Below are 11,999 nucleotides of genomic sequence, written 5' to 3' on the forward strand. Positions count from 1 at the left end.
GCAATAAATTATACGTAGACTTGTAGTAGGAAGATGATTCACAAGATTAAAAAGAATTAGGTCCTAACTTCAAAGAGAGAAGAAAATCCAAACTCCTAAGCTTCTGTAATTTGTCATTGTTGTATCTATACATGTAGGTAGTCGAGTTAGTCAACAATAGTGTGTATTGGCCTCTTTTATTGAAATTATCTGCATCAATTGGCATTATTTACCAGTTATTATTAATTAATGTGTCTAAAGTTGGTGGGGGAAAACTATAGTGAATAGCATCGAAGAACTTTGGACTAATATGAATAAATGTATAAGCTGGATTCCATTTCAGTTTTTTTCATGTGAAAGCATACAAGAATGCAAGTCAAAGTTGGAATTAGGATCACAACTCCCAAGTTTTGGTTCTATACTATTATTTCAAAACGATTTGAATAAATTATTTACTGTTGGAATATGTGTTAATAATATTAGTAGGAGTACATCTTTTTAATTGATAAATGAATAAAATTTTAAATTAAAGTTAGTCTAGGCTTGTTACTTATTACAACTACCACATACTCTAGTCATCCCATAAAAAATAGAAACATTTGGGACTACATTCATTTGCCAGCATAAAAAAAATGATTAATCTGTGCCATAATCACAAAGTTAAGCAGCATACCAAACTCACTATCCTATTTTTTTTAATTTTTTTTCAATTTCATGCACAAGTAATGAGATAGGTTGGATACAACATATGCAAAGGCTAAATGTAAATATTAAATAGGAGGAGGCGCATAGCAATGTGAAGGCAACCTAGGAGTGAGCCTAGCAGTAAGTGGTACAGCTTTCTGCAAGGCAAGCCCGAACACCTCCTCCATGTCCATCTCTGCTGACCCGGCCGGCAAATCCCATTCGAAAGAGTGCATGAGCGTCGCCAGCAAATACTCCACTATTACAATCCCCATTCTACTCCCGGCGCAGATCCTGCGCCCCGCCCCAAAGGGAATCAGCTCAAAGTGATTCCCTCCCGGCTCAATCCCCTGCAACCCCCCTGACAGAAACCTGTCAGGGTTGAAGTCAAGGGGATTCTCCCAAACGTCGGGATCTCGGCCTATGGCCCAGATGTTGACGCTCAACGTCGTGTTCTTGGGGATGTGGTAGCCATCAACGACGCATGCATCCGTGGAGATCCGAGGCAGGTTTAGCGGCGTAGAAGGGTGTTTTCGGTATGCCTCTTTGCATATGGCCTTGAGGTATGGCAGATTCGAGATGTCGGATTCGAGCAAACGCCGCTCTCTCCCGATGACTCTGTCCATCTCTTGGTGAGCCCTTTTTTGGATGCTCGGATTCTTGATCATCTCTGCTAATGCCCATTCTATTGTACTAGACGATGTGTCTGTCCCTGCAACGAATAGATTCTGCATATGCATGCAAAATTGCAAATTAAATTCATTGTATTTATGAATTGGATCAAATTCAGGATTAAGGATAAAGCAATCCAAGTAACAAACCAGTATAAGGGCTTTGATATTGGTGGTGGTGAGCTTGCAATCCTCACCATCAGCCTTAGTCTCATCATCATGATTTGCCAAGAGGGAATCAAGAAGATCAGGCTTGTCGTTGCTTTTGTAGGTTGATTTCAATCGATCATCCAACATCTTACTGAGCAAGTGGTCCCACTTCTTGTGCAGCTTCTTCATCCCTCTCTCAATCCCCTGCAAATCCATCCAAGCAAGCCATGGAATGAAATCACCAATGTTGAAATAGCCAGCTGTGGTCATGAGCTCCACCACCATTTCCTTGAACTCATTCATCTCCTTCCCTTTCGTCACGAAAACCCTCCGGCTCGATATCACCTGCCCGATCATGTTCGCGGTCGCGTACACCAGCATCTCCGGCATCCCCACGGCCTCGCCCGCACGGCTGGCCTCCTGCATTGCCGCCAGCATGTGCCCCACCTCCGAGGCCCTGACGTCGGCCCACTCCTCCAGGGCTTTGCTCCCCAGCATGTGGAGACTGCTCAGCTTCCTGACCAGTCTCCACCTGGGGCCGTACGGGGCAAACACCATGTCCTGGGCGTTGTACGCCATGATGGTGGCACCCGCGTTGACCGGCCGGTTCAAGAAGTTAGCGTCGTGGATTTTTAGGAACGCCTGCGCTGAGTCTGGCGTGGACGCCACGACCATGCTGGCCGTGCCCATTTTCAGGTACATGATCGGGCCGTAAGTTTTGGCCATTTTTGCTAGGGCGACATGTGGCATGTCGCCCAGCAAGGGGAGGGCGCCCACCACTGGAAACCCCCTCGGTCCCGGGGGCAGAGGGTGGCTAGTGGGGCTCAATTTTGAGATAAACTTACGGAACAAAATGTAGAGTGAGGTTGCTACAACAAGTGCGCTAGCAATCAACAACATATTTGTTGGGCTTCCATGCTTACTATTTGAAAAATATATTTGACATTTGAGTGTAGTGCTAACTAGATTTAAATGATTCCAAATTGAGTCGGCCACTTTCATGTTTGATGTGATTAAAGGGGAATTATAAAATGATCATTTATATCTACGGTGTGCTGTGTTTTTAATGCGGACCAGAAATTTATGTAGCGCTCACTAGATTTAAATAATTCCAAATTGAGTCGGCCACTTTGATTGACTAAAGGGGAATTATAAAATGATCATTTATATCTAACATGTGCTATGTTTCAATGCGGACCATAAATAAATTTCGGCTACTTATTGATTGCGAAGATTAAATTATACGTACTAAGCTCTCTTCATCTTACAAAAATATGCACTTTTAATTAACACTGGCTCTAATTGAGTCGGCCAGTTTGATGTGACTAAAGGGGAATTATAAAATGATCATTTATATCTAAGGTGTGGTGTGTTTCAATGCGGACAATAAATAAATTTCGACTACTTATTGATTGCGAAGATTAAATTACGCGTATTACGCTCTCTCCATCTCACAAAAATATGCACTTTTAATTAACACGGGCTCTAATGTACAATTAGTAAAATAAAAATAAAGTAGAAAAAATAGTATGATTAAAGTGTTCCGTGGAAATTGGGTCTTATCTCATTAAAGAGAAAAAATAATTTACAAATTTAGAAAGTGCATATTCGTGGAGATTTGGTCTTATCTCATTAAAAAGAAAAAAAAATGTATATTCTTGTAAGACGGGCTGCAAGACCACATCCGTTTTTTTTCCTCGAGTGAAATAACAAACAAATTATCATACTAGTATTAACTATATCCATATTAATTTCAATCTTTCCAAATTTATTTCTCCATTTAAGAGAAATATTAGAACCTAATAAATAAAATGATACAGACCTGCCAAATTATTACGTAGCCGAAACTTTTTGTTAATGTCCAATTGGGCAAAGGTTGCAGGGCCATACAATACAGAAACCATAGTTATTTTTGCGTGAGCATACAAATTTATTCCGTTCACATAACTAACTATGCATTAAAACTCTTTTCTAACTCCATTTAAGAGAAATATTAGGACCTAATAAATAAAATGATACAGACCTGCCAAATTATTACGTAGCCGAAACTTCTTGTTAATGTCCAATTGGGCATAGGTTGCAGGACCATACAATACATGAACCATAGTTATTTTTGCGTGAGCATACAAATTTATTCCGTTCACATAACTAACTATACATTAAAACTTTTTTCTAACTCCATTTAAGAGAAATATTAGGACCTAATAAATAAAATGATACAGACCTGCCAAATTATTACGTAGCTGAAACTTCGTGTTAATGTCCAATTGGGCATAGGTTGCAGGGCCATACAATACATGAACCATAGTTATTTTTGCGTGAGCATACAAATTTATTCCGTTCACATAACTAACTATACATTAAAACTCTTTTCTAATTAATACTTCAATGCGTTTTACAAGTGTATGCACTCTTTTCTTTTAGTCCATCTAGATAAATAAAATCTCATCTTCTCTTACTTTACTATTTATAGGTCTATTCTTTTACTAACACTATTTCTTGTATATTTTCTTATTTTCTCTTACATTATAATTTATGGGTCACATCATCCACTATCATTATTTCAACTACATTTTCTCGTTCTCTTTTACTTTATCAATTACAAATTAAAACTCTTGTTGTCGCCAAATGGCTTATTTTTATGGACGGGGGAGGTATTTTTCTTCTATGTACCTAAGTACCTTAGCATGCGATTCATGTTCCTTTTGGAATGACCTAAGATAAATATGTGATTTTTTTGCATTATCTCTCTTTATTCTCATGCATTTAACTAACAAAACCCCATTTGTCTTAAATTCCGTACCAAAAAGAAATGTTTCACATAGTGAGGGACGAAGGGAGTAACTTATTGGATTGTCCTTCATTCCTTCACTTCGAGATAGTGGTGAGTATTCGATTTTCGGTTCGTTTTTTTTTTCGAACCAAAATTTTGTGAAAGTGAAAATCTAACCGAATGAAATTATCAGAAAAATCGAACCCAAAAAATTGAAATCGGCCAGTTTGATGTGACTAAAGGGGAATTATAAAAATATGCACTTTTAAAGGGAAAATCTAAGCTCTCTCCATCTCACAAAAATATGCACTTTTAATTAACACGGGCTCTAATTGAGTCGGCCAGTTTGATGTGACTAAAGGGGAATTATAAAATGATCATTTATATCTAAGGTGTGGTGTGTTTCAATGCGGACAATAAATAAATTTCGACTACTTATTGATTGCGAAGATTAAATTATGCGTACTACGCTCTCTCCATCTCACAAAAATATGCACTTTTAATTAACACGGGCTCTAATGTACAATTAGTAAAATAAAAATAAAGTAGGAAAAATAGTATGATTAAAGTGTTCCGTGTAAATTGGGTCTTATCTCATTAAAGAGAAAAAATAATTTACAAATTTAGAAAGTGCATATTCGTGGAGATTGGGTCTTATCTCATTAAAAAGAAAAAAAAATGTATATTCTTGTGAGACGGGCTCCAAGACCACATACGTTTTTTTTCCTCGAGTGAAATAACAAACAAATTATCATACTAGTATTAACTATATCCATATTAATTTCAATCTTTCCAAATTTATTTCTCCATTTAAGAGAAATATTAGGACCTAATAAATAAAATGATACAGATCTGCCAAATTATTACGTAGCCGAAACTTTTTGTTAATGTCCAATTGGGCAAAGGTTGCAGGGCCATACAATACAGAAACCATAGTTATTTTTGCGTGAGAATACAAATTTATTCCGTTCACATAACTAACTATGCATTAAAACTCTTTTCTAACTCCATTTAAGAGAAATATTAGGACCTAATAAATAAAATGATACAGACCTGCCAAATTATTACGTAGCCGAAACTTCTTGTTAATGTCCAATTGGGCATAGGTTGCAGGACCATACAATACATGAACCATAGTTATTTTTGCGTGAGCATACAAATTTATTCCGTTCACATAACTAACTATACATTAAAACTCTTTTCTAACTCCATTTAAGAGAAATATTAGGACCTAATAAATAAAATGATACAAACCTGCCAAATTATTACGTAGCCGAAACTTCTTGTTAATGTCCAATTGGGCATAGGTTGCAGGACCATACAATACATGAACCATAGTTATTTTTGCGTGAGCATACAAATTTATTCCGTTCACATAACTAACTATACATTAAAACTCTTTTCTAACTCCATTTAAGAGAAATATTAGGACCTAATAAATAAAATGATACAGACCTGCCTAATTATTACGTAGCCGAAACTTCTTGTTAATGTCCAATTGGGCATAGGTTGCAGGACCATACAATACATGAACCATAGTTATTTTTGCGTGAGCATACAAATTTATTCCGTTCACATAACTAACTATACATTAAAACTTTTTTCTAACTCCATTTAAGAGAAATATTAGGACCTAATAAATAAAATGATACAGACCTGCCAAATTATTACGTAGCCGAAACTTCTTGTTAATGTCCAATTGGGCATTGGTTGCAGGGCCATACAATACATGAACCATAGTTATTTTTGCGTGAGCATACAAATTTATTCCGTTCACATAACTAACTATACATTAAAACTCTTTTCTAACTCCATTTAAGAGAAATATTACGACCTAATAAATAAAATGATACAGACCTGCCAAATTATTACGTAGCCGAAACTTTTTGTTAATGTCCAATTGGGCATAGGTTGTAGGGACATACAATACAGGAACCATATTTATTGTTGCGTGATCATACAAATTTATTCCGTTCACATAACTAACTATACATTAAAACTCTTTTCTAACTCCATTTAAGAGAAATATTATGACCTAATAAATAAAATGATACAGACCTGCCAAATTATTACGTAGCCGAAACTTCTTGTTAATGTCCAATTGCCATACAATACAGGAACCATAGTTATTTTTGCGTGAGCATACAAATTTATTCCGTTCACATAACTAACTATACATTAAAACTCTTTTCTAACTCCATTTATAAGAAATATTAGGACCTAATAAATAAAATAATACATACATGCCAAATTATTATGTAGCCGAAACTTTTTTTTAATGTCCAATTGGACATAGGTTGCAAGGCCATACAATACTGGAACCATATTTATTTTTGTTTGAGCATACAAATTTATTTCGTTCACATAACTAACTATATATTAAAACTCTTTTCTAACTCCATTTAAGGGAAATATTAGGACCTAATAAATAAAATGATACAGACCTGCCAAATTATATTACGTAGCCGAAACTTTTTGCTAATGTCCAATTGGGCGTAGGTTGTAGGGCCATACAATACAGAACCATAATTATTTTTGCGTGACCATACGAATTTATTTCGTTCACATAACTAACTATACATTAAAACTCTTTTCTAACTCCATTTAAAGGAAATATTAGGACCTAATAAATAAAATGATACAGACCTACCAAATTATGGCGTAGCCGAAACTTTTTGCTAATGTCCAATTGGGCGTAGGTTGCAGGGTCATACAATACAGGAACCATAGTTATTTTGGCGTGATCATACAAATTTATTCCGTTCACATAACAAACTATACATTAAAACTCTTTTCTAACTCCATTTAAGAGAAATATTAGGACCTAATAAATAAAATGATACAGACCTGCCAAATTATTACGTAGCCGAAACTTTTTGTTAATGTCCAATTGGGCATAGGTTGTAGGGCCATACAATATAGGAACCATAGTTATTTTTGCGTGAGCATACAAATTTATTCCGTTCACATAACTAATTATACATTAAAACTCTTTTATAACTCCATTTAAGAGAAATATTAGGACCTAATAAATAAAATGATACAGACTTGCCAAATTGTTATGTAGCCGAAACTTTTTGTTAATGTCCAATTGGGCATAGGTTGCAGGGCCATACAATACAGAAACCATAGTTATTTTTGCGTGAGCATACAATTTATTTCGTTCACATAACTAACTATACATTAAAACTCTTTTCTAACTCCATTTAAGAGAAATATTATGACCTAATAAATAAAACGATACAGACCTGCCAAATTATTACGTAGCTGAAATCTTTTTTTAATGTCCAATTGGGCATAGGTTGGATGGCCATACAATACTGGAACCATAGTTATTTTTGCGTGAGCATACAAATTTATTCCGTTCACATAACTAACTATACATTAAAACTCTTTTCTAACTCCATTTAAGAGAAATATTAGGACCTAATAAATAAAATGATACAAACTTGCCAAATTATTACGTAGCTGAAACTTTTTGTTAATGTCCAATTGGACATAGGTTGTAGGGCTATACAATACTGGAACCATAGTTATTTTTGCGTGAGCATACAAATTTATTCCGTTCACATAATTAACTATACATTAAAACTCTTTTCTAATTAATACTTCAATGCGTTTTATAAGTGTATGCACTCTTTTCTTTTAGTCCATCTAGATAAATAAAATCTCATCTTCTCTTACTTTACTATTTATAGGTCTATTCTTTTACTAACACTATTTCTTGTATATTTTCTTATTTTCTCTTACATTATAATTTATGGGTCACATCATCCACTATCATTATTTCATCTACATTTTCTCGTTCTCTTTTACTTTATCAATTACAAATTAAACTCTTGTTGTCGCCAAATGGCTTGTTTTTATGGACGGGGGAGGTATTTTTCTTCTATGTACCTAAGTACCTTAGCATGCGATTCATGTTCCTTTTGGAATGACCTAAGATAAATATGTAATTTTTTTGCATTATCTCTCTTTATTCTCATGCATTTAACTAACAAAACCCCATTTGTCTTAAATTCCGTACCAAAAAGAAATGTTTCACATAGTGAGGGACGAAGGGAGTAACTTATTGGATTGTCCTTCATTCCTTCACTTCGAGATAGTGGTGAGTATTCGATTTTCGGTTCGGTTTTTTTTCCGAACCAAAATTTTGTGAAAGTGAAAATCTAACCGAATCAAATTATCAGAAAAATCGAACCCAAAAAATTGAAATCTGAACTGTAAAATCAGTCTGAACAGAAAAATCACAATTGCATATATTGTATTTTGGGTTTTCATATTTTTGGATATATAAACATAGTTTATTTTAGATCTAATATGTTGTATATATAATATTAAAATAAAATTTGGTTATTCAATTTTTTCTTAAATTTTTATACATCCGAACAAACCGAATTATAAATTTTGATTTGATTCAGATCGGATATTTGATTTTCGGGTACTTTTCTTACCCCTACTTCAAGCAATATCTTCATGTCTAGTCACTCTTCAATTTTTAATTTTTCAACTTGGATTAAGCCTCACATCAAAGCGTTCAGGCTTCATTTGTTTTGCAACTTAAAGGACCAAGTTTAAAGTTGACTGAGGATCTTTATTGCCCTTGCGGAGCCACATGGTAACAAGGTATACGACTGTACCCCCAAAAATTTCCGAGTTGGTTGAGGTCCAGATTACCATTCCTCGTGGGTTCTCTTATACGTGTTTATATCCTCATGGGTTCTCTTACGTGTTTATGTTTTTGCAAGTAGTAAATTATAGTATATATTTATTCCGTTCACATAACTAACTATACATTAAAATTAACTATACATTAAAACTCTTTTCTAATTAATACTTCAATGCGTTTTATAAGTGTAATGGAGAAAATGTAGGAATGTACGGATGATAATTTATAATGTCATATATTTATAGTTCCTTAAAAAAATGAAGAACCTTTTCTACACATTTGATAAGAATTAAAAAAAAACTTTGTACTTTTTCAATATCAAAACCTGTAAGTGACAAGTTTAAATATGAGAAATAAGTTGGAAAAATGGATAACATGATAAAGAAATATTGATGATGAGTCAAAGAATACCTAAGAAGTTTATCAATTGGATCCCGAGTCCAGCTTTAATGTCGGAAGCTAAGAAGCCCAATGCAACTTTATTGTGCCATACACAGATTTTGACACTGCACAAAAAGGAATCCCAATTAAGTAAAACAACACCAAAACTGAAAATCAGCAAAACAATGGATTTGCATAGTCATATCATATGTAATTAAACATACACTTCCACAAGTAGACTGTGAGGGTTAACAATCTTGATTAAGTCCAAGCTTCACTTTCTCCTCATCTCCAGCTCTTCCACAGCTGCAATTTTTGCAAGATTTCTTTGTGATTCCGACTTCACAATCACCTATTGCAGAAGAACTACACTATCATCGTTTCTCACATATAACTATACATACAACAATACACGAATAATATACAGATGAAGACTAACCAGAGAGAGTTGGGGTTTATTCAAGTCCTCTTCGGTAAGTAGGTTATCCTCATCGATCAAATCATCATCGTCGTCATTAATCTGAACTTGGGAAGCCTTGCTTAAGGCAAAAGTAGATCCAATATTGGCGGTTTCGTTTACAATTCAAAACTGATGATTTTTTCTATTTTCGTTCTTTTTTTAACATTAAACATTCGATTCGCAACTCTAGCTACACACCCGACAAAATTTGAGTACAATATAAGAAGATGGAACAAGCATATTTGACAACGAAATTGTTATGTGAACAGTCGCATCGTCGTACAATTTACCTCTACAGATACAATATCACTAATTTATGCTTGGAATGGATGATTTATATCATACCATTTCTTCACTATCATAGTTTGATTCTCTCGACTTACCTCAGGATTCCACCTTGTCACAATCCTCTCCTCGACAGAATAATGCTCCAAACGCGAGAGAGAGGCGGTGTCTTCCCCGTTTCTGCTGATGTGAAGAACCAACAAGGTTTTCGCAACACTGCCACAAAGTCGAAGTGTGCAGTGAAAATCAGACCAGACCTTCAACCGGGCATTTTCACCATCGCCAACCTCATCAGGCAACGCAAGGACTGCGTATTCAGAGTGCACGAAAGCTGGATGGTAACGGTAGGCAACATAGTCGACACCATATTGAGACCCTGCCCTCACCACCCAGTTCTTCCTGCGAAGATGAGAATACGCTTTAAACAGAACAGGGAAACCAACTCTCTTGGCCACCATGTAATGCCACAGCTCTTCATCACTTTTCGCACACTTATTTTCACCAGCAACATTGATGCATTTCAAGACAGAGCACAAGTACAGAGCTTCTTCGAAACTTAGTTGGTGCCATTGCTTATCCTTCTCTGCAGTTATAACAGGACGACCAATACAAGCACGGTACAGTAGTTCAGTTTGTTCCGGGAGAGCTTCCAGAAGCACCGCACTCCCTGAAAGCAGTCCTTGAGCATTGGATTCGATCAGAGAGGTTTGAAGCTTCGAGACTACAACAGACATTGGCTCTGCTAGGGCTTTTGCTTCGGCTGTTTTCCCTTTCCATCTTGGGGCCATTATCTGCTTCAAGAAAATAAGAGTATTCATGCACACTTCAATGAGTTAGGCTGTAACAAGAAATGCAGGAAAAATGAATCAAGACGATTTAGTGTTTATGTTGATATTTTCTTAGTTTATTTTGCAAGTCGAATTCAAAACATTAATTCTTGAAATCACTCTCTTTTAATTGAGAGTTAATTTGAACTTCAATCGAGAACTAAATTCCAACTTTGAAAATCTAGTTATGGAAATAAAAAAAACAATCTCAACTTTTCCAAACCAACACAATACACCACACTCTAGCCTATCAGTCAAATCTCATTCCCCATTACACATCACCCTTCCAGCAGCAGAAGCTTCTCACCTCGCCAAATTTTAGTTAGCCACAGGAGATCAAAGCCTCTTCACTAAAGTTGTTGATTGAAACAATGGCCTTAGCTTCAGCGATACTTATTTCACGAATTAAAGGAGTACTAGCATGCTGAAACTTTAATAGATAAAATGGGGAAAGAATTTACATTAGAATAGTGATTGAGTTGAGAATACCGTTGGAGTAAAGCTTGGATCCTGTTTAGCTACTCCTCACTCTTTCGCTACAATGCTCTTTGTTTTTCTATAAACTGCAATACCCCAATGTCGATTATTACCCCAATTACCGGCGAAGAAGGAGTCTTGCCGCTGCTGGGAAGGAGCCGCCGCTGCTGGCCAGGCTTGCTGCTGGCCAGGCTTGCCGCTGGGAGGAAGGTGAAGTGGTCGCTGGTGCTGGGAAGAAGAAGGAGAACCCGCCGCTGGGAAGGGAAGGGAAGGAGTCGCCGCCGCTGCTGGGAAGGAGTCTCCGGCCGATGGGGAGGAGTCTCCGGGCGCTGGGAAGAAGGAGAGTGGCAGAATGCGGCGGTGTGGGAGTCTCCAGATTCAGCGGCGTGTGTAGGGCTGGGAAGTGGGAAATAATGTTTTGAATATGAAAATAATAAAAGATTTTTTTAGGGAAAATAAATAATAGGAATTGGGGAATTTTAATTTCGGTTCCCTCGGTTCTTTCGGGTATAACCGATCGGTAACGGGAACCGAAACCGAATCAATAACCGATATTTAGGGTTATCGGTTAACCGAGAATCGAACTTTTCAATTTGGTTCTCGGTTAATCGACTAACCGATGACCGAATTCCAGGCCCTAAGT

General features: G+C 36.3%; 2 protein-coding genes across 3 annotated transcripts; both read right to left on the reverse strand.

The window, feature by feature from the left end:
• Positions 1–567: 567 nt before the first annotated feature.
• On the reverse strand, positions 568–3,474 carry LOC121772475 (flavonoid 3',5'-hydroxylase 1-like). The gene is made up of 2 exons (XM_042169593.1): positions 1,485–3,474; positions 568–1,391 (listed from the first exon to the last, which is right to left on the reverse strand). The coding sequence occupies exons 1-2, from the start codon at positions 2,484–2,486 to the stop codon at positions 750–752; spliced, it is 1,644 nt and encodes a 547-aa protein (XP_042025527.1). The 5' UTR covers positions 2,487–3,474; the 3' UTR covers positions 568–749.
• Positions 3,475–9,987: 6,513 nt separating this feature from the next.
• LOC121770030 (tRNA-splicing endonuclease subunit Sen2-2-like) lies at positions 9,988–11,788 on the reverse strand. 2 transcript variants are annotated; one of them, XM_042166825.1, is made up of 2 exons: positions 11,187–11,788; positions 9,988–10,843 (listed from the first exon to the last, which is right to left on the reverse strand). In XM_042166825.1, the coding sequence occupies exon 2, from the start codon at positions 10,838–10,840 to the stop codon at positions 10,082–10,084; it is 759 nt and encodes a 252-aa protein (XP_042022759.1). In that variant the 5' UTR covers positions 10,841–10,843; positions 11,187–11,788; the 3' UTR covers positions 9,988–10,081. The 2 variants fall into 2 exon arrangements, with proteins under 2 accessions (XP_042022759.1, XP_042022758.1); XM_042166824.1 differs by having other exon boundaries at positions 11,369–11,786.
• Positions 11,789–11,999: the final 211 nt, after the last annotated feature.

This window comes from Salvia splendens, chromosome 16 (genome assembly GCF_004379255.2).
Source record: "Salvia splendens isolate huo1 chromosome 16, SspV2, whole genome shotgun sequence".
Lineage (NCBI taxonomy): Eukaryota > Viridiplantae > Streptophyta > Magnoliopsida > Lamiales > Lamiaceae > Salvia > Salvia splendens.